Source organism: Theropithecus gelada, chromosome 16 (genome assembly GCF_003255815.1).
Source record: "Theropithecus gelada isolate Dixy chromosome 16, Tgel_1.0, whole genome shotgun sequence".
Taxonomy (NCBI): Eukaryota; Metazoa; Chordata; class Mammalia; order Primates; family Cercopithecidae; genus Theropithecus; species Theropithecus gelada.
Genome location: NC_037684.1, coordinates 39,350,971 through 39,375,419, shown reverse-complemented (window position 1 = coordinate 39,375,419; position 24,449 = coordinate 39,350,971). Strand labels below are relative to the sequence as shown.

Sequence of the window (24,449 nt, the reverse complement as noted above, 5' to 3'; positions counted from 1 at the left end):
TGCAGCCTTCAGTCTGTGGCTGAAAGCCTGATAGCCCCTGGCAAGCCACTGGTGTAAGTCCAAGACTCCAAAAGCTAAAGAACTTGGAGTCTGATGTTCAAGGGCAGGAAGCATCCAGCATGGCAGAAAGATGAAGGCCAGAAGACTCAGCAGGTCTGCTCTTTCCACCTTCTTCTGCCTGCCTTATTCTAGCCATGCAGGCAGCTGATTAGATGGTGCCCACCAAGATTGAGGGTTGGTCTGCCTCTCCCAGTCCACTGACTCAAATGTCAATCTCCTTTGGCAACACCCTCACAGAGACACCCAGGAACAACACTTTGCATCCATCATTCCAGTCAAGTTGACACTCAGTATTAATCATCACACTTACAAACTGGAAAACTGGAAAGAAATATGCTAGTTCATTTCGCTGTGAGATGGGATATGTGAATTTTCAATTATATTTTTCTGTATTTCTAAATGTTCTCTACTGTGCATGTTACAAGCTGAACGGTGATGCACAGAAGTCAGGCTTTCGTCATACTATTGCCTTGTCCGTAAGTCCTAGGGCATCTTTAGCCTGCTTCCTATTTTCTGCCCCTGGGAGACCAGAATCACAAAGAGGGATGTGCTGGCCCTTTAGCCCTGGCATGACATTAGCTGACATCAGAAACTGAGCAAAGCAGTGTGGTTGTGATGTCACTATCTCACCTCACCCCCACCTAAGAGATTGTGGTGGGGAATCTCAGAGACTCTAACCCTCTGGGCCCAAGTCGCCTTTCTATCAGGGGAGGGAGGCTGTGCTCTCACTAGCTTCTCGTTAGAAGTTCTGCTTGCCCTACAGCTTGCACTGAGGGTTCTCATCACTGCTTCTGAGATCTTAATGGGGGTCAACGAAGATGTGGGCTTCTCTGAGTTTAGACCATCCATTTGTCAAGGAAAACCAAGCCCTGAGACTGATAGAGATGAAAGAAGAGAATGGTAATGTCCCCAAGACAGAGCAGGCAGGAAGTTTGAGGCCTCTGAGGGATACAGGAAAATCTAACCTCAAAGAGAAGAAGGTAAGAACAAGACCACCTCTGTCCTCCTGACATAAGGATCTTGCTGAAAAAATAAATCTCATTGCTGACCTGACTTAGGCACTGGTAATATAAAAACAGCCCCTCCCCTCAAGGAGATGAATTTTGATGGGGCAGGGATGATGGAACAAACTGTGATCACATTGAACAGAAATAAGGGCCATCATCTAGATATGCTGGACTGCCTGCCCTGGGAAACGCAGGGAGGTGTCTGACATCTGGGGGCAACAGGCAGAATCCAGCAGAACTTTCTGGAAGGGGTAGATTGTGAGCTAATGGCATTTCCTCCCTTGCTCAAAAACTTACAAAGTGCTGTAGCCCAAGAAAAAGTGAAGTTGCCACAGCTTCCTAGTTGTCTGGTCAAGGATTTGCATAATTTCATTTCCCCTCTGTACCTTTCCTTGTTTTTCTTTCTTACATATTTATTTTAATTAATTAATTTTAAGTTATGATAACTATGTTTTTACTGTACAGTTCAGTGGTGTTAAGTACATTTAAATTGTTGTGCAGTGCAACCATCACCACTGTCTGTCTCCAGAATTTTTTTTTGTAAAACTAAACCTGTGCCCACTGAGCAATAACTCCCATTTTCTCTCCCCCTATCCCGTGGCAACCATCATTTACTTCCTGTCTCTATGTACTTGATGCTCTAGGGCAGGGATCCCCAGCCCCTGGGCTGCAGACCGGTACCAGTCTGTGGCCTGTTAGGAACCAGGCTGCACAGCAGGAAGTGAGCAGCAGGTGAGCTACTTCCTGATGATCTGAGGTGGAACCGTTTCATCCCAAAACCATCCTTCTACCCCCATCCCGTGGAAATGTTGTTTTCCGTGAAACCTGTGCCAAAAAGGCTGGGGACCATTGCTCTAGGGTGCCTGATATGAATGGAATCATATAGTAGTAGTTCTTTTATGACTGACTTATTTCACTTAGCATAATGTCTTCAAGTTCATCCACGTTGTAGCATGTGTCAGAATTTCCTCTTAAAAATGAGTAATATTCCATTGTATGTGTATATCCCATTTGTTCATCTATCCATCGGCCGACGGACAGACACTTGGCTTGCTTCCACCTTTTGACTATTATGAATAATGTTTTCGTGAACATGGGTATGTAAGTATCTGTTCTAGTTTCTGCTTTCGGTTCTTTGGGGTATATACTCTGAAGTAGGAATTGGTCGATATGATAATTCCATTTTTAATTTTTCAAGGAACTGCCATACATTTTCCATAGCACCTACATCCTTTTACATTCCTAGCGGCAGTGCCATCATTGCCAACACTGTTTATAATAACCATTGTAATGGGTGTGAATTGATATCTTCTACCTTTCTTAACTGTCTCTCCCACCACAGATAACATTCTGTGCTGTAACCACTCCCAGACAACTCCATTTTCCATAAATAGGCTGTAAACGATCTCCCTTTGTGGCTTCACACACATTTTCCCCCCTGCCTGGAAGACTTGATAACTCATCTTTCTTCCTCAAAGATGTCCCTGCCTTCCTCCTTTCCACACCAACTCAGAAGCAGTCAAGCTCTTTCTTGTATTCCTCTACCTTTTCATTTATTCCTCTTTTTAAGACAAATAAAACTTACATAGGTTATGTACAGTTCTGCAAGTTTTGACAAACCACCACCACATCAAGATAAAGAACAGTTCCATCCCCTCAAACATTTCTCCGGACCTTTGACATCAGCCCCACTTCTTTTCTCATGCCCCAGCTCCTAGTAATCACTCATCTATTTTCTGTGACCATAGGTTCTCCTTTTCTGGAATGTCATGTGAATATTCAGTAGCTGGCCTTTTGAGTCTGGCTTCTTTCCCTTTGCATAATACATTAGAAGTTCACCCATGTTGTTGTGTGTCACTGTAATCTGTTCCTTTTTGTTGCTTAGTAATATTCCAGTGTATGGGAGTACCAAAGCTTATCCATTCTCCAGCTGGGAAATATCTGGGTTGGTAAACATTCACATAAAGATTTTGTATGAATATACACTTTAATTTGAGTAAATAGAAATGAGATTGCTGAGCTGTATGTTAAGTATATTTTTAAATTTTATTATAAACTGCCAAACTGTTTCCCAAAGTAGCTACCTAAGTTTGCACTCCCACCAGCAGTATGTGAGAGTTCCAGTTAGGTTGAACCCTTCATATTGTGGAGTTCATAATGTTATTTTAGTCATCCAGATACACATATCTCACCATTCATGCATTTCCCTAATGACTAATAATGTTGAGCACCTTTTCCTGTGTATATTTTGTCATCTGAGTATCTTTTTTGGTGAAGTATCTATTAAAATCTTTTTCTGATTTTTTATTGTTATTTTCTAATTATTAAATTTTGAGAGTTATTTATGTATTCTGGATTCAAGTTGTTTATAATATATGTGATTTGCCAACACTTTCTCCCAAATCAAAGAGCAGAGATTCTTAATTTTTATGAAGTCTGACTCACCAGTTTATTCTTTTATAGATCATGTTTTTGGTGTTGTGTATAAAAAATCTTTGCCTGACTTAAGGTCACAAAGCTTTTCTCCTGTTTTCTTCTAGAACTTTTATAGTTTTAGGTTTTATTTTTAGGTCTGTGGTCCATTTTGAGTAGATTTTTGTGGAGGGTGCAATGTATGGATTAAGATTCAATTGTTTCCGTATTGTTTGTTGAAAAGACTATCCTTTCTCCATTGAATTGCCTTTGCAGCTTTGTTGAAAATCATTTGACCACATATGTGTGGCCTACTTGTGGACTTTCTATTTTTCTTCCATTGATTTATATGCCTATCCTTTTCCAATACCACACTATCTTGATTACTGTAGCTTTTATAGTCAGTCTTAGAGAGGTAGTGTAAGTTGTCCAACACTGATCTTTTTCAAGCTTGTTTTGCCTATGATGGCTTCTTTGCTTTTCTTAGAATCAGCATAATGAATTCTATACAAAGTCCTACTGGGATATTTTTAAAATTTGTGTTTAATCTACATTAAGGTTGAAATCTTAATGAAATTGCATCTTCTGATCCATGACCACTGAAGATCTTACCATTTATTTAGGTTTTCTTTAATTTCTTTCATCAGCATTTATAGTTTTCAGCATCTAGAGGTTGCACAAAGAACTTTGCTAATATATAAATATATGTTTTAATGTTGATATTGTACCATGTTACCTTTCTAAACTCATTTATTAATTCTAGTCACTTTTTTTGGTAGATTCCTTGGAATTTTTCTACATATATAATTAGCTGAATACCTGTTGCTTACTAGTTTTCCCTATGAGGGATCAATTTTAATTATGCCACATATGTCAACATATTTTATTTTTCACAGTGGTATATGTTATTAATAAACTGGTGAATTTTGGAAAATGACTCCTCAAAATAAATCTAACCTATGAAGAATCAAATGTACCAGGGAAAATACATGAGCATTTGTAATTTTTCAGTTTATAATCTGTCCTCCGTATCTGTAGGTTCTGTACTCATGGATTCAACCAACCGTGGATCAAAAATGTTTTTAAAAATATAAAAATAACAATATAACAATAACAAGTAATACAAATGTAAAAAGAATACAGTACAACAACCACTTACATAGGATTTACATTGTGTTAGGTATTAAAAATAATCTAGAGATGTTTTATAGTATATGGGAGAACGTTCACAGTTACATGCAAATACTCTGCCATTTTGTTTAAGAGACCTGAGTATCTTTGGATTTTGGTATCACGGGAGTCCTGGAACCAATCCCCTGTGGATACCTAAGGAAGACTGTACTTTGTTGTGTCCTATGCCATACATCTGATTTTAAAAAAAATAACAACAATATAAACTAATATGGAATAGAAAAAGTGATCTATGTTTTTAAATGCCTATTTTTAAGATACAAATTATTCTTCATCTTAACTTGCTGTAGTAATCATTCTTTTTTAAAATAAAATGATATAGAAATATTTTAAAGTAGTATTATATATGCATGTATTCTAAATATTCCATTGAATTGGGAATTTTGAGTACTTAAATATTTTTACAATTTTGCAAATCATTTCTTCTTCAATATCAGACCAAAATATATTTTTCCCTGCACATATTTTTAAAAATGGTTTTAAAAAAAGCTTTTTACAGCATTGCTTGTGATATCTTCTTAATGAATTAGTGACCTTTTAAAAGTTTTTTTAAAGAAACAATATTAGGCTGGGCACGATGGCTTACTCCTGTAATCCCAGCACTTTGGGAGGCTGAGGTTGGGTGGATCACCCAAAGTCAGGAGTTCGAGACCAGCCTGGCCAACATGGCAAAACCCCATCTCTACTAAAAATAGAAAATTAGCCGGGTGTGGTAGCATGCGCCTGTAATTCAGCTACTCAGGAGGCTGAGGGAGGAGAATAGCTTGAACCTGGGAAACAGAGGTTGTGGTGAGCCGAGATCGTGCCACTGCATTCCAGCCTGGGCGACAGAGCAAGACTCTGTCTCAGGGAGAAAAAAAAAAAAAAATATATATATATATATATATATATGAATTGGAATCCCTAATTGTGTAGAAAATCCCTTTAAGTTCCACACATTGTATTCCCCTTAAACATATTTTATTTCCTGTAATTGGTTGGTTACCTCAGTAGAGTATATTTTGAACTTTATATTCTACATATATGTATATATATACACACACATAGTATAATATAAACAAGCCTGAAATAGATGCCAAAAAGAGTTACTAGTACACAAACACATTCATATTTCCACAATTTAGAGTACACTAATCAATTTCAGTAATTGCATAGCCTGTATCACTGCACTTATGGCTAAACACTGGTTACCCAGCCAGGTGTAGAGCATTGTACAACATTTTTTGGGTTTTTTCAGAATGTATTACAAATTATTATTTTAAAAAAGAGCTACATTTTAAGTGTGTGCAGATGTGAATTTTGGCTTACAGAACTGTTTTTAATATTCATCTATGGTATTTTCTTGGCAAAAAAAATGGACATTTGTTCCCATTGCATGACTTTAACAGATCAGTAGACATCCTAGGAATACTCTAAGGAAGCAACCCCGGGTCATGGAAAATATCTCATCAAACATTGGTATCTTTGAATCTTATTTGTGACAATTGCTTATGTTATTGTACATTTCATATTAATATTGAATGCGGAATTCTAACAGTTTTCAATGAGCTTCTAAGGATTTGTAATTTAGGCCTATATATCTATAAATTGTTGTAATTATATTAGGGATTCTGGTGTTTATTCAACCCCAACTACCTTATTAAATTGAAGGAAGTATCATACATTTTACAATTTAGAGACTTCCTGGGAATAAGAAATTATCAGAATTGCCATACTTAGATTATAACTAATGGCCCATTCAGTCCTGTATCTGATATCTAATTTCACAGAAAGGCTGTAAAATGGATGATGTGAACTTACAAATCTCTAGTTTCCTTAAATAATTTATGAGTGAATGAGTCAACATATATTTAACAAGCATTTACTGTATATTTAGGTCAGTGCTGGGGAAAATCACGAAAAGACATTGTCACTGCATTTTGGGGGCTTTTCTTATTGCGGCGACAATGAGAAATACAAGTAAAAAAGGAACTAGAAGACTATCTAATCATGCATGGTAAACTTCTACTTTAGGGTACAATGCTGGGAAATCTGAGAAGGTCTGTAGGAATCGGGATATTTTATGGAAGAGAGACAATATTTGAATTGGCACTAGATATGAAGAATTTTCTGAGGCAGTCAAAGGGGATAACATGAGGAAGCTATGAGCTTAGGAAAAATCGGAAGAATGTCAGACAGTAATTGTTTATGAAAATCCCACTTATTTTAAAAAGATTGAAGATGCTTTTTTAACTTTTTTGTTTTTAAACTTTTATTTACACTTACTAAAATGTTATAAAAATAGTACAGGGAATTGCCATATGTCCTTCACCCAGCTTCCCCTAATGTTAACATCTTATTTATCTATAGTACAATTGCCAAAACCAGGAAATTAACAGTGGCACAATCTATGAAATAACTATAAATCTTATTTTAATTTCACTAGCTTTTCCATTAAAGTCCTTTCTTGTTGTTGTTCTAGGACCCAATGCAGGATCTCACAGTGCATTTAGTTGTTATATCTCTTTATTCTCCTTCAATCACCTCCCCTGTCTTTCCTTATCTTTCATTACTTTGATGCTTTTGAAGTGTACTAGCTGCTAGTTATTTTGTACAATGTTTCTCACTTTGTTTATGATTAGATTGAGGTTATGCATTTCTGGCAAGAATAATACAGAAGTGCTATTGTGCCTTTCTCAGATGCATTATATCAAAGGATGCATGGTATCAAAATATCTTGTTATTGGTGATGCAAACATTGATCACTTTTTAAAGATGGTATCTGCCGGGTTTCTGTGCTGTAAAATTAATCGTTTTCCATTTCTAAGATGAAAATATCTTGCGAGACATACTTTGAGACCATGCACATATTCTTAGACTTTTGTTCACTAATTTTGTCTGAACCACTGGTGAATCTTACCTGAAATAATTATCTGTTCTTTTACTCACAGTTACTTTGAAGTTGTATTGTTTTTCTAGCTTTAAGTTATGCTGAGGGTGTGGGGTTTTGTTTTGTTTTTATTTTTACTGTTTCATATCATTAGGAGAGAAAATATTGGAAGCTCAAGGTCGCTTTTAAAATGCAAGATTCTTTTAAAGTAAGGAATCACATCTAACAAAAAATAAAAGAAAAAATAAGGTGAGGCTAGTGGTAGTGCTCATGAAAACACAACGCACTCTGAGCGTTGGATAACTTCTGCTGAAGGACCTATATTTGACTCCACATTTTTCAGTAGCAAATGTCAATTTAAAAAGCATCACAATTAAAACAAGATTCAGTGCAATAAACTTTTAAAAGTCATCATCTCAAAAATTATTGGATTGAAATCTTTAGAGAAAAAATTACAAGAGATTCTCAACAAGAGGACAAGTGTAATATGGTTAATTAACATCTTCAGCAACATCCTCAGGGAACATATTTTTTTTCCTTAGAATGGAGGTGTAATAGGTATTATTTTGATTTTACCTTTTCTAAAAATAGAGTGACTATTAGTGTGAGACATAATGTATTAAAAGTCAATCTCAACTCCAGAAGTTCTTTAAGAAGTCACGAACTGTATTGTTTCGTGAAATCATTTTATGATTAAACAAATTAATGAGCAGATAGTATTTACTTGAACAAAAATTAAATTCCTGCTATTTGAATGCTACTGTGCTAAATAACCAAAACCCTGTTATAGAAGTATTTTTTTCTGAAGTAGAAATCATTTAGTTTCAGACCATCTAAGGGGGATTGAATGGAGGATGTCCCCAAATAACCTTATTACAAGATAGTCTTATAATAGTAACCTTGAGGAGAAAGTTATAACAAAATTGAGACTTGCCAAGCATTTGCCTTATTTGTTTAATTTTTGAAAGACTTTGGCTTCAGGTTTTGCTTCTGATGATCATTCACTGGAACTGAATCCTGAGGCAGGATGGTGGGGGAGTAGTAAGGAAGGGGATGAGAGATTATTTGCTGATTACGCTATCTTTTGCTAGTTGTCTATTTCTAAAGAGCTAAACATGTTTAAGATTTTGGTATCTTAAAATATGTGACTTTTAGTATTCTGCAACGAGGGCTTTGTTATTTTAACAAAAAGTTTTTAAAAACTCTTTTCATGATAGATAAATGGCTGCCTACCTGAGGAATGCAAAGTAAACATATTTGTATATTTAGAACCACTTCAAGTGAAAGAAGAATGTTTAATTACTTCCTTCACTGAGTATCACATTGCTATCTGACCCTCTGGGTTACTTTGTAAATTGCTACAAGACCAGTTTAGTTCAGTTAAACTTCATGTTCAAGTTTAGCATTTATTGAATAATGATGATGTAAACTAGGCAGCGTGTTAAGTGTTGACAGTACAAAGAAGAAAAGGCATCATCACTGATCAGGACCTAAAGGATGAAAATATATTTTAACATAGGTTTGTAAAAAAAAATACAAATTAGTTTATTTCACATAAAATATAGCTAAGAATAAAATAGCCCCAACATAGTAGTTCAAATCAGATAAAAAGCTTACCCAGGGTAAGCAAATTACATTTGTCAGGCTCTGTAGAATTTCCATGTTATCTGCATTTACTAGGTTATAAGCTGAAAATAAAATACTTTAAAAGTTTCCAGAGTAGTGTTTCAGCATGATTTTTAACTGCTCTGTACCATCTTTTAAAAATATGCCTTATATAGCCAAGCACTTTGATAAAAAATCCAGATGTTGGAACTGGTTTATTTTTGAAATACCCTGTGAGATCTAATGAATAGAGCCAAAACAAAATTTGTGCAATTTTTATAAACCTAATCGTTACTGTTCAAGAAGCTAGAAATAAATAGCACAGTTTTTGGAAGACAATTTTTGGAGAAATCAGATTTTTAAAAATCACGGGAACAGGAACTTGCATGAACATGAAGGGAATGTGATCTTTGCTTTGATCTGATCTTGCAAGAAAGAAAGAAGAAAGTTATTTAGGAAACAATTTTGTTATCTTTCTCCATTAAATAGCTATTGGTTGTTTCAGTCTCATATTTTAGCCCCTGTTTTGAAATGTTTTTAACTAGACAATATTTTGATTTTGTTCTCATAACCTAATTGGTTTAATTAACCTCTAAATTAAATGAAGAACATTAGTCAATATGCTGAATATCTATGTTAAATAATAAGTAGCAGTCTCCTTATACCTGGGTTTTCAAAATAGCCCTTAATATTATACTTCATTTAAAATTAATTTTGAATAACACATACCTATATAAATCATCACGTATATTGTTTGTTCATACACAAAATATTTTTAAGTGAGGCAGGAAAAAACAAACGTATGTAACATTTTAGTTTTTGCTTTCACAAATACTTATTTGGCAATCTCTGTATGAAAGTAACTTCTAGCATTTGCTGGAAGAAAGAATTATAAGCAACTGCCTCCACAATGTTTTTATGGAATTAGTTTAGGAATAATGAATAAACAAGTGCATTTTATACCAGATGACTTCACCAGTGAATTCTACCATACATTTAAGAAAGAAATAATGCCATTTCAACACAAACTGTTTCAGAAAATAAAAGAGAAACATTTTCCAACTCACCTTATGAACTTAACATTATCCTGATAACAAAACTAAACATTAATATTACAAGAGAAAAAGAACCACAGACTACAGACACACACACAAAAATCCCTTAACAAAATATTAGCCAATCAAATCCATCGATATATAAAAAAGATAGCACATCAAGGTCAAGTGGGATTTATCTCAGGAATGCAGAGTTGATTCAAAAATTTTTAAAAAAATCAATGTAATTCACTATATTAAGGCTAAAAATGAAAAATCATATTATATCAGTAGATGCAGAAAAAGCGTTAAAAGTTTAACACCTATTCAAAGAGCCAATAAAGAACAGAGGGCATAAGGATGATACAAAGGACTTTGGGGACTCAGAAGAAAAAGGTGGGAAGGGGGTGGGGGATGAAAGACTATAAATTGGGTGCAGTGTGTACTGCTCAGGTGATGGGGGCACCAGAATCTCACAAATCACCACTAAAGAACTTACTCATGTGACCAAACACCACCTGTTCCCCAATAACCTATGGAAATAAAAAATTAAAAAAGTTTTTAAAAAACAACTTAGACTCTAGTGATGGTTGTACAAGTTTGTGAGTATGACCAAATTACTGAATTGGACATTTTAATGGGTGATTTTTATGGTATGTGATTTATATTTCAACAAAAATGTTTTTTTAAAACTTTTTTAAAAAGAACAGATGCCAGAAAAAGTAAAACCAACAGCTAAAATCTTACTTAATGATGACAGACCATATTATTTTCCCAAGATCGGTAACAAGGAAAAGACATCCACTGTTACCACTTTTATTCACTTTTTACTGGAGGTCCTAGCAAGTGCAACAAGGCAAGAAAAAGAAATAAAAGGCATACAAATCAGAAAGGAAGAAGTAAAACTGTCTCTATTTGCAGACATGTGATCTACATGAGATAAAAGGAATCTGCAAAAATACAAAACTACAAGAACCAATAACTAAAGTTAGCAAGGTCACAGTGTACCAAGTCAATATGCAAAATCAGTTATATTTTTATGTACTTGCAATGAATGGTTGGAAATTGAATTTTTTAAAATCAGCCATTTACAACATCATCAGAAATAAGAAATACTTGTTTAACAGGATATATCCAAGATCTCTATGCTGACAACTCAACTCTTGTGGCATAAAGTAAAGATGTAATTAAATGGAATGAAACACCAAGTTTGTGGGCAGGAAGACTCAACCTTGTTAGAATGTCATTTCTCCCAGATTGATCCTTAGATCAAGTGCAGTCCTCATCAAAACCTGAGCAGTCTTCTTGTTGAATTTTACAAGCTGTCTCTAAATTTCATTAGAGCATTGTCAAATCAATTTTGAAAAAGAACAGAGTTGGGGAAATTACACCTCCTGATTTCATGACTAACCATAAAGCTATAGGAATCAAGAGAATGTGGTATTGGTGTAAAGATTACCATATCAACCAATGGAACAAAATAAAGAGTCTTGAAATATACCTACACATTTATAATCAATTATTTTTTGACAAAAACATGCCAAGATAATGAATGGGGGAAAGATAGTATTTCCACAAATAGTTCTGAACAATTGGGTATTCACATGGAGACAAAGAAGACCTCAACTTTTACCTCACAGTTACAAAAAAGTTAACTTGAAATTAATTGTAGACCTCAACATAAATGCTGCAAGTATAAAAACCTTGGAAGAAACATAGGACACCTTAGTGATGTTGATTTAGGCAAACATTTCTTCAATTGGACTCAGAAATTATGAACCATGGAAGAAAAAATTGATAAATGACGCCATCAGAAATAAAACTTTTGCTCTTCAGAAGACACTCTTAAGAAAATAAAAAGACAAACCAGTCTTGAAGAAAATGTTTGCAAAATATGTACCTGATAAGGTATTTTTATACAGCATATATAAATAACTCAATAAGAAGAAAACATACTTTTAAAAATCAGAAAATGATTTAATAGGCTCTTTACGGCAGAAGATAGGCTGTGGTAACTGAAATTTTAACTGTATTGGTGGGGCACTGAGTTTGTTTAAACCATGAAAACTGAAATTTGTGCCAATTGGAACTGGCTTCATTTAACAAACGTAATCACACAACTACTTTCAAAGTTTATTAATTTTATAGGTTTGCAATTCCTCTGAGTGTTTGACAGGGGACACATCCTGTGTTATCTTTGGGGAGACCACCACTCTGTGTTGGACATCCAGTATTAAACACTCCTTGCCTTAATTATCCTTACTAATAATACAAATGGCCAACATTTATTGCACCAAGTGTCAAGCATTGTTGTAAAGGTTTATTTTATTGTCTCCTCACTACATCTCTATAAATTAAGTGCTTTTATTCTTTTGTGGATGCTTAAATCGTTTAAATAATTTGGAGAGACAAGATTCAAACACAGTTTGACACCAGAACCTGTGCTTTTAACCACTCACTCCATTATCCACATGGTAACAATGTGCCTGATGACTGTGTTGAAAAGGGAAATATAGAAAGCTATGAGAGCATACAGAGCAGACAGCTTGGTTTGGGGACCAAGAAAGGGCTTCCCTGAGGAACTAATGCATACGCTCCTTCTTTGGTAAGAATGAATGTTAGACACACATTCCACAAGAGATGTGAGTTCTAGCAAAGCCCCTGTCAATAACTAGCTAAGCCACCCTAGACAAGTAACCTCTCTGAACAGATTCTGCTCTTGTCTTACATGGGTACTATCTTTTTAAGCTTTTACTTTTCATGTCTTTTCATCTTTTCTGTTATGAGAAAAGGGCACCTGTAGAGAATACAGGTATTTATTATCTGAGTTCAAGTATGTTTGCAAATTCTTACTTTGTTTACTACCCTCTCTTCTAATTTTCACTCCCAACAGATTGATCAGGAAATACAAGATTTTAAAATAGAATTGTTTGTGTTAAACGTTGACATTGTCAACATCATGAAAAAAAAATGAACGATCTTCTCTGTATTTTTTAAAGTCAGACAACACAGATCCTCAATTCCACACTTCCTTGTGCTCAAATAAATTCCTGAAGATAATTGGTGTAAGTTAAACAATAAGCAACATACAGTTGTATTGGCCTAATGGAAGAAGATGCTGCTTGTGTGCCTTCCATGTGTCAAGCACTTTCAGGTACCTTATCTACTTTAATTCTCCCAACTCATCAAAGTAATTATTGCCTTAGAATTGTAGGAGGTACTGAGGCTCAGAGGAATTACACAACTGGCTCAGAGTTACACAGCTACAACTTGCAGAACCAAGATTCTAGTGTGTCTTTCCCCAACACCTATGTCAGGAATGTTGACTTCTCATGCTATTTCCAAGCAAATCCAATCGTCTGTTGGCTCAGACAGGTGACCATGAGCAAAAGATAGAAGCAGCTCCTGTTTCACAAGATCATTGGTTTGATGAACCAATTCATGCCTGTTGCCACATCCTGTTGCAAGGCTCTGATTGGGTTCCTAACTCCTCATTGTCCACACCTTTTGTTCACAAGTCCCCTTCCCTGTTTCTTGTTTCTACATTGATGAGTTTCTTTGAGTATTTGGTACTTGACTGATCTTTCAGCTCTTATTTGATCACTTTGGACTTGGTCTTAGAGCCATTTGACTTAAGGAATCCTCTCAGTATGCCTTTTCTCAAAGAATTATTGGTCCTTGTCCCTGGAGAGACACCAGACCTTTTCTTGGTGTTTCTGTATAGGATGACCAGAAGTGTAATCTTCCCATCATGCCCTGCTAGTCACCTGGATTCAGAGGAAATACTCACTCATGCATGTATTATCTTATTATTTGAAATAATGTTATATTCTAGATTGTTTCTCTGTGCTTTAATTTGCACTGTAGATTTTTACTTCTGTATGAATATTTTTCTGCTCAATAATGGCTTTGGAAAAGCAATGTTTGCTTTTGTTTTCAATCCCAGAAATGTTGAAAACAAGCTTTTATTCTATATAAACTCCAAAGTGTATACATTTTAAACATGTTACTTCTTTTTTTAAATTTCGCATTGGCATCTGTAGAAATTTCTGTCAGTTTAAACAGTAATGCTTGAAAGTCACTTTGACTTTTCAAGCTGCCAGATTGCCTTATCATCATCTTTGAGAGATTAGGGATGCTTGTTTAGAAGGTTGCCTTTTGTCTAAATAAAACTGAAGTTTTGTTGTTCCATTGTAATATTTCATTTTAATCTGGTTGTTTTCTTGTGGAGATAATATATAACAGGATCCAAAAATAGTTCAATAAAAGCCTTCAATTATTAGTGGGCTGACTTGTTGGATTGCTTTAGGTGCCCTTGTCAGCTGCTTCAGACTGCAGATTTTGATAAATGTGGAAAAATTTTCTCAGAGCTCTTAGGGTCTGTTTTGGAGCAATGAGGTATAAGCCAATTCTATTCCTTTCTTAACTGAATCATCTACGAGGAGGAAAGGGCCATTTTCTTCCCCATGTAAATATCCTGGAGAACACAGAAAATGAAAATCAAGGGAAAGTAAGATACTTTTCAGCAATAGAAACTTTTTTCAATGGCCGGGTGCAGTGGTTCACATAATCCCAGCACTTTGGGAGGCTGAGGAGGGCGGATCATGAGGTCAGGAGATTGAGGCCATCCTGGCTAACATGGTGAGACCCTGTCTCCACTAAAAATACAAAATATTAGCCGGGCGTGGTGGCGGGCGCCTGTAGTCCCAGCTACTCGGCAGGCTGAGGCAGGAGAATGGCGTGAACCTGGGAGGCAGAGCTTGCAGTGAGCCGAGATCGCACCACTGCACTCCAGCCTGGGCGACAGAGGAGCCTGCATCTCAAAAAAAATTCTTTTAATACATATGATTAGGATTGGAAAGCAGCAATGACAGAAAATTATGTATTAATTATGGAAAGAAAAAGAGAATACACGTATTTTAGTAGTAAAATACCACTTCAGTTTAGAGTTGTAAACCAAAAATGAGGCATTCTGTTACTACAGAAAAGCAAGACTCTTTAGTTTTCAGTTTTAAATAGGAGATTTATAAAGTTAAGAAAAGCAATATTTCAAGAAATTTTCATTGAAATAACAGTTTGCTTGTAAAAATTTAGATATTGCTTCACACTGTCTCATTCACAGCGCTTGACTTTAATGGCTATAACTTGTATGTGATAAAACTAGCACAGGAAGAAGAAAGCATGTCCTACCCTAAGTCATAATTGCTCATAGCCAAGATGACATTGGATGGATTAGCCCATGAATGAGAATTATTACAACTCATTGGCCTCTCGGTTTCTTGAGCTCATCAGTTCTCCTCCTCAGCCACCTGTTCATGGTATGACTAGCGTCTTTAACAATTCCAGTAACTGTACCACCTTGAAAATTTTGATTTCTGGCATTCCATTCTCTCTGCCCTCCCCAACGCCCACGTTTCTAACTCAGTTAGGTTAGCATCCTCACACCAGCAGTTTTTTGCCTTGTGGGACTTACAATCGATTAACATCATTTTCCCCCTCCATTAACTCCTTCATGTTTTCACTTCTCAGCTTAGATTTCATGGTCCATCAGAGTAACCAACCCTGGCTAAACCAAAACTCATGTACCCTACTACAGTATCTAAACACTTGACCATGGTTCAAGAGAAGAGACACTTATCCTCCCTTGAACTTAAGGCCAAAAGCTAGAGTGGAGCCCTCAGCACTGCAATGTGAATTCATTTTCCCACTAAGAAAATTTAATCTCCGTCTTTTCTTCTCAAACCTCCAGCACTGCCTTTTCATTTCTATTCTGAGATGGCAACCTCAATTTCACTGGAAAAGTGGAGGCAAACAGAAGAGAACCACTTTATCTGCCCATCCCAAATCTACTCTGCAATTGCATCTATATCCATGTTCCACCTTCCCTCCTTTAGGATAGATGGATTTCTTCCTTATGGAAATGTGTACCTCTGTCTAAGGCCTTCACTAGTGCACTACACTCCTCATCCTTATTCAAGGGTTTTTCTCCTACAATTATGCACCATTTCTCTTACATCAACATTTTTCTCTCTGATACATTATTTCCAAAATATGAAAATATGAAATAATATGTTAAAGAATTCTTTCATCACCTATGCCAAATTATTCTAAGTTATACTGTAGTAACAAATTGACCCCCACATCTCAGTGGCTTCACTCAGCAAAGATTTGTTAAGTAAAACCATAAGAAAGTGCTGTTTTTATGGATCTAAACTGGTTAGTTATCAATAATTTAATGTGATTAATACTTTTCCAGATTGTAAGTTCAATGTTGGTTGATAGAGAGATTCCATTATCTTGAACACTGCTGGTCACTGATGGCTAGAGAAGACAGGATATGAAGAGCTCACACCCAATTCTTTGTACTTTGGCCCAGAAATGACCCATTATTCCTATCATAGCCCATTAGCCAGAACTAGACAAAGGGCTCCACCTACCTGCAAGGGGCTAGGAAATGTGTGTGAGGAAGGCGAGATGCAATAGGGAGGGGGGTGTATATTCAGCTACCAGTAAATGCTCTGTTGTAATCCAAATCTCACTTCAATCCCTGTACCATGTCTTTGCTTATCTTTGTAACCAGAGTCTTCAAAAGGTCTTTCTATTAATACTTAACTATTCTACTGCCTTATATTCTCTTCTTTCTTTTATCCATGGCAATGAGGCTCTTAGCCACTTCAATATGTTGAAACATTTGTCCAATCAACAAGTGATCTCTGCACTAAATGCAGTGCTCAGTCTTTAGTCGTCATCACAGTTGACTTCTCAGAAGTTTTGACACCATTGATCACTCCTTCTCTGCTAGGTTTTAATCACATTATCAGTTAGGAGGAACATCGTGATCTCCAGGAATTTCTCCTAATTGGCTAGCTGCCCCTATTCCATCTCCATTAGTAGCACCACCTTATCTTCCCTCCCCACTTCCTTTACTCAGTCCCTAACTCGTCTTGTTCAGTCCCACTGCTTTAAATGCCATCTATATGCTGATGACTTCCAGTTTGTATCTCTAGCCCTAGTCTCTTTCTGAAGTTCCAGGCTGGTATTCAACCTTTTCCTAAAGACCTTCCTTGAAATTCTAATAGATGTCTGTCACTTAATATTTCTGAAACAGAGCTCTCGATTCTTCCCCAATATTCTTCATATCAGCAACTAGTACTGAGTCATCCTTGATGCATTTCTTTCTTTCACACCTACATTCTTCCTATCAAAAAGTCCTGCTGCTTCAAATATATCTTACATCAAACCACTTCCCATCACTTCTGTCATTACCACCAAAGTCTAAAATAAATCTAAATTGACTCTTCACTGGACTGTTGCAGTAACTCCCAGCTGGTCTTCCTATTTTCACAATTACTTCTTCCAATAGTTCATTTGTACAACAATCAGATCTGTTGGAAAATAAGTGAGATTATATAATTCCATGCTCAAAACCCTCTAATGGCTTCTCATCACTACTGAAACAAAATGGAAATCTCTCCCCTGCCCATCTCTTCAACTTATCCCCTGCTCCTCTCCCCCTCAGTTACATGGATCCAGCATGTGGTTTTCTTGCCATTTATAAGTATTTCAAGCTTGTTCCTACCTAAGGCCTTTAAACTTATTTTTTCTTTTTGTCTGGATTTCCCCCTCAGACCTTATCTTAGTCCATTATGTGCTACTTTAACAGAATACCACTGAGTAATTTGTAAGGAATAGAAGTTCCTTGGGCTCATGGTTCTGGAGGATGGGAAGTCCAAGATCAAGGTGCTACATCTGGTAAGGGCCTTCTTGCTGTGTCATAACATGGCAGAAGGCACATGGTGAGAGAGAACAAGAGAAGGCCAAACTCACTTTTGTATCAAACCCACTCCTGCAATGATGACATTAATCTATTCATGATTGCATTCATTCATTTTTATACTGCTATAAAGAGCTATCTGAGACTGGGTAATTTATGAAGAAAAGAAGTTTAATTGATACAGGGTGGCATGTCCCCAGGCTGCACAGAGCAGAGGGGCCCATAAAACCATTTTTCCCTCCTAGTCCTCCAGGTCTGTGGTGGGAGGGACTGCCACGAAGGTCTCTAACATGCCCTGAAGACATTTTCCCCATTGTCTTGGCTATTAACATTAGGCTCCTCTATGCAAATATCTATAACCTACTTAAATCTCTCCCCAGAAAATGGGTTTTTCTTTTCTACCACATGATCAGGCTGCAAATTTTCCAAATTTGTATGCTTTGCTTCCCATTTAAATATAAGTTACAATTTCAGAACATCTCTTTGTTGATGCATATGAACATACACTTTTAGAAGCAGCCAGTCACATCCTGAATGCTTTGCTGCTTAGAAATTTCTTCCACCTGATACCCTAAATCATTTCCCTAGAGTTAAAGTTTTAGAGATCTCTAGAGCAGGGGCAAAATGCAGCCAGTCTCTTTGCTAAAGCATAGCAAGAGTGACTTTTACTCCAGTTCCCAATAAGTTCTTTATCTCCATCTGAGACCACTTCAGCCTGGACCTCATTGTTCACATCACTGTCACCATTTTGATCAAACCATTTAACAAGTCTCTATGAGGTTCCAAATGTTACCACATCTTCCTGTCTTCTTTTGAGCCCTCCAAACTGTTCCAACCTCTGCTCATTAGCCAGTTCCAAAGTCAATTCCACATTTTCAGGTATCTTTATAGCAGTGCCCAAATCCTAGTACCAATTTTCTGTATTAGTCCATTTTCACACTGCTCTAAAGAACTGAGAACTGAGTAGTTTATGAAGAAAGGAGATTTAATTGACTCACAGTTCTGCAGGCTTAACAGGAGGCATGACGGGGAGGCTTCAGGAAACTTACAATCATGGCAGAAGGTGAAAGGGAAACAAGACATATCTTCCCACGGTGGAACAGGAGAGAGAGAGAAGGGGGAAGTGCCACACATTTTTAAACCATCAGATCTCATGAAAACTAACTCACTATCATGAGAACAGCAAGGGGGAAGTCCGCCCCCATGATTCAGTCACCTCCCACCAGGGCCCTCCCCCAATAGGTGGGGATTACAATTTGAGATGAGATTTGGGTGGGGACACAGAGCCAAACCATATTAATGATGGAAGAGCCCTCATGATCTAATCATCCCTTACAGTTCCCACTTCTTAACACAGTTACATTGAGGATTAACTTTCCAACATATGAACATTGTAGGACACATTCAAATCGTACTGGATCTTGTGTCTTCCAATGACCACCTACTCTCCACCCAAATGTTAGAATATCCCCCATCACTTTCTATTATTGTACACTACCTTTTTTCTCTTCACTACTTCTCAATTCTTACGATTTATTGTTACCGTTTTTGTTATTATTGTTAGTTTACTTGTTTATTATTCATGCTTGTTTCCCCTAGGCACATGCCTGGCATGTTTTAGGCACCAGTACAAGTGTATTGAATAGATAGATGGATGAATCTTTAAAGTTTTTCCAACTGTAGCACCCTAATTGAGACTGAAAAGATTCTGTCAAGAATAATTCTTGGGTCTTGATTTCACCAAACAGTAATATTGACACAGATACTTCTAACCCTCTGGAAACAGAATAGGACAAAATAATATTTTTTTCTGTTTTTGTGTCAAATATTATTTGAATGTATCCATAATGCAGCTTAAAATTCTGAAAATAATAAAGAACTGGTAAACATTTGAAACAGGAAAACTAAAGTGATAAAGAGAATGAAACTGTTTCCATATGAAGATTTTTTTAGAGTTTTGATTTTAGGCAGAACATTGAGCGATTCTACGGCAAAATTTGCTAAATCCATGGATAGGTTAATTCAGATTATTGTTTCAACAAAGCACTGTTTAGAAGAGTTTTAAAGAGATTGTTTCAAGCCAAATAAAAGGAAGTACAGGAATACCTCATTTATCAGATATTGTCCAGGAATAAAATGTTCCGTAAGTCAGTTTCCAAAAAACTAAAATGTAATCTCAATACATGTGCCAAAACTTACCATTTTGAAGGATATTTTTCTAGCACGCTCTACTTACTCCTCTACTCTTTTAAACAAAAAATGCTGAAGACATCAACTCAGAGTCATCATTGAGAATGTTTTGATACCACCTAAAAGATTCCCTACAGTAAAATCTACCGTACATTGTTATCCCAGTTTTCTCTCCTTTTTATAGTTCTTCCATCTCCTCCCTTTTCTTTCAGTTGCTACTTTATGCTTTTGGCAGATGCTTTTAATTTGTCGACTGAGTTTATACACCAAGTAGCATGAACAAGGGCCTAAGGGCAGCTCCTAAATAATATACACCATTGCCACTGGAACTCTGATCCCTGGGCAAGGGAAGTATTATGGTAGTCATGGAAATAGTAAAATAACACAAAACGCATGAAAATGATGATGTTGATGAGGACATTTATGACTCTTCCTGCCACTGTAAAGATTACTTGTAGGCCAGGTATGGTGGCTACTGCCTGTAATCCCAGCACTTTGGGAGTCAGAGTGTCCGAGTCACTTGAGCCCAGGAGTCCGAGACCAGCCTGGTCAACACGGCAAAATCCCATCTTTACTAAAAATACAAAAATTAGTCACATGTGGTGGTGTGCACCTGTACTACGATCTACTCTGGAGACTGAGGTGGGAGGATTGCTTGAACCCGAGAGGAGGAGGCTGAGACACCACTGCACTCCAGCCCAGGTGACACAGTGAGACCCTGTCTCAAAAAAAAAAAAAATTAATTGTACAGGGTTTGTCCTTTGCTAGATGGACTGTGGCCCTCACCTAACATGGTGATATTTAATATTGTTAATATTATACTGAGGATATGATTCATGTTTAGAATGACCACAGGTTCCAGTTTCAATGCTTGTTTTTCAGTATAATTCTTAACATTACATTTATTCTCAAAATTTGTCTAGTTTTGGGCAATAAATTTTATATTTACCTTCTATATGATGCCTTTTAAAAAATTCACAGAGCAGTAGTAATTCTTTCATTCAGTCTCTTATTCTGCCCAGAATGCAGCAGACTGGAATTAGAAATTAAAACTCAGAGAAGATACTTTTTAAATGATGTCATCAGAAACACACTTAATGGAAATTATGATTAATGTATTAAGCAAAATGAAATGTCGATTAAGGAAATTTTTCCTAATATCTCCTCTAGGAGAAATTTTGCATTGATATAGGGTTCCTGACATAACGTGTTGAGTGAATAATTAGATGTATTCATCTACATTTGAAATGGAAAAATGACTGAAATTTGTTCTTTTGAAAAGAGCTTTATAGATATAGAATACAAAACAGTGTTATGAGCATAAATTGCTCATCTAATTTTAATATGAAATTTTCTTTTGTATTTGTGAATCAAAATACAAAGTTTCTTTTGTGTTTATTTAGATTAACGTGTCTTTTCGCTTAGGGAAACCAGACGAAACACATTTTTAGAACTTATAAGTAATTAATCCCAACTCTTTTTTAAAACATGCTGAGAGGTTTTTGAAAGGTAGAAAATTCTTCTGGATAAGGCTTCATTTAATGTTGTTTCTTTTATCTCTGTTAAGTAAGCATCTGTTTTAAAGAAACAAGATATTAACAGCTATTAGCTTGAGATTAAACATGTGTTATACACACACAGTGGATTTCTCTACATCTAGGATATATTAAATAGTCCATCATTATAAACTGTTTTTAAGTTTATTAAATTTTGCTGTGTAAAGAATAAGAATTAACAGAAATGCTCATGATTCATAAAAATACTCTTTGACTAGGAAACTGCAAAAACACAGTAAGACATTTAATTTAGCAAAAGTTTGCCTAAGAGCAGTCAGTGCATGAACATGATGCACTTAGATATTATAGTACTAGAAACTTCTAATGTGGATGATCCAGAGATTATCTTCATGAAATTATCTATTGGGAGGGAGTAAAAAACAGGGGTTTTACCTTTTCAGATGGCATATGGTACTTGATTAAATAGTGTAGTCATTTATATTTTGAGAAAATAATGCAACACCTAAGGTATTTGGAGAAAGGACTTCCTTGCTAGATGTATGTTCATTTTATATCCTCATTAATTATGTCTTGAAACTTTTTGATATAAATGAGAGATACTTTTAAGCACATATTTAAAACTATTTTCCACTTTAAAATGATTCATGCCAGAGAAAGGAAAGGGGGATATTGATATATCTCCACTCTAATCTTCATTTCTTCCTTTATTGTTTTAGTTATCTAACATTGTATAACAAAATCACCACAGAATGTGTAGTGGCTTCAAACAGCAATATTATCTCTTACTATTTCTGGAATTTGGAGGCTCGTTAACTGAGTGGTTCTGGCCTTGAGTGTCTTATGTGGTCTCAGTCAGACAGTAACTGGAATTGAGGTCATATTGAAGTCTTCTTCACTTACCCTCCTGGTGCTTGGAGAGGGAAGATACATGTAGCTGGAGCTCCTCTGGTATCTCTATCTCTGTGTAGTCTGTCCACATGACAGCTTCAGGGTAGCTGGATGTTAGCTCAGTACTCCGTGGCTCATGTCCTGGGGCAGAAAGCCAGGTGGAATTCATATCACCTTTTAGACTTAGCCTTAAATTTCAAGTGGTGTCATTTCTGTCCCATTCATTTCGTTAAGGCACTTGTAAAGGTCTTCCCACATTCAAGAGATAAGAACTCCTTGATCCGCCCCTTGATGGAGCATCAACACTATATAGGGAGAAGAGCATGTGGGAAGAGGAATATATTGATGTGGCCATCTTTGGAAAATACAATCTGCTACACAGATAAAGCATTTGGCTGACTACAATGAGTTAGGCATTATGGTGAGTCCTAGAATAAGATGATAAATATATACAATTCCTGCTCACAAGATGCCTACAGTCTAGTAAGAACATCCATGTAAATAAATGCTATACATGGGGGTATGTATAATGTGATAAGATAATGATGAGCTCGGTGGAATGTTGTAAGATTTGATAGGAGGTGTTTTAGTGAAGAATTAAAGATAAAGGAGTTGTCTAGCATGTCTCCTAGTTTTCTGGTTTGTGTGATGAATGGGTGAGTAGTTTAAGACCCGTTGAGCTAGAGATATCTGTAAAACATACACATAGAAATGACTATTGGTCATTTCCAAATACATCTTCCAGGGAAAATGTTTGTGCTGAGGATGTAGTTTTGGGAGTCAATAAATTCTGGGTAGAATTTTAAGACCTAAATGTGTGTGATGTTGCCCAGAGAAATTCTGTGGAATAAGAGAAGAGGGGAAAGAATGTCACCTTGTAGAAAACAATAGTAAACAAATGTACTGAGAGGATGTCAGGGAAAATGACAGAATAAAAGCCTCCACAAAGTCTCTTCTCTATAAAAGCAGTGAGAAAACTGGAAGACTTATTGTTTGCAGACATTTAAAGAAACCTCTACCCAATCATTTGCTGACCACTAACTAGCCAAGCAGAAACTTCAGCTGCCACACATGACAAAGAACACAGACTTTACAGCATTTCTGTTGTAATCCCCATCAACAACAGCAAACCCTGGGGGAAGGAAGAGAATCTGATTTCCAGAGTTGTCATACTAAAATATTCAAAATATCCAGTTTTCTGCACAATAATTATGAGACATGCAAAGAAACAAAGTGTGGCATGGGCACACTTTATTTCCCATGAGTGGGGGAAAAATAATAAAAACTATTCCTGAGGAAGCACAGTTGTTGGATTTAATAGAAAAAGACTTTAAATAAGTTACTTGAAATATGTTCAAAGAACTGAAATATTGTGTCTAAAGAAATAAAGATTAACAGCTAATTTCTCTTTGGAAACCATGAAGGTCAGAAAGCAGTGGAATGAAATACTAAAAGCCCTTAAAGAAAAAGACTGTTAACCAAGAATTCTACTTCCAGTAATGTCCTTTTAAACTGAAAATATTCTCAGATAAACACAAACTGAGATAACTTGTCAATAGCAACCTATGAGACCTAAATGTAAGAACTAAAATTATAAAACTTATAAAAGTGTAAAACGTACTAGAAAATGTTTATGACCTTGGAAAAGACAATGATTTCTTAAATATCACAGCAAAAGCAGAAGTGATAAAAGAGAAAAGAGGTAAATTGGACTTCGTCCAAATTAAAAACCTTTGTACTCCGAAGAATATGGCAACATCAAGAAAATGAAGATGGCTGGGTGCAAGGGCTCATGCCTGTAATCCCAACAGTTTGGGAGGCTAAGGCAGGAGGATTGCTTAAGCCCAGGAGTTCAGAGCAGCCTAGGAAACGTGGTGAAACCCCATCCCTACAAAAGTTAGA

At 36.2% G+C, this 24,449-nt stretch overlaps 1 protein-coding gene across 7 annotated transcripts in view; it reads left to right on the top strand.

Annotated features, from left to right (window-relative positions):
- CEP112 (centrosomal protein 112) overlaps positions 1–24,449 on the top strand; it is a 542,833-nt gene that overhangs the window by 353,682 nt on the left and 164,702 nt on the right. For 2 of the 7 annotated variants that reach the window (XM_025362282.1, XM_025362281.1), the window contains exon 1: positions 635–1,040. The exons of the other annotated variants lie outside the window; for them this stretch is intronic. In XM_025362282.1, the coding sequence (XP_025218067.1) occupies positions 879–1,040 (162 nt within the window). In that variant the 5' untranslated portion in view covers positions 635–878. Of the gene's footprint in view, positions 1–634; positions 1,041–24,449 lie in introns of those variants that run through there. 7 annotated transcript variants of the gene reach the window in all.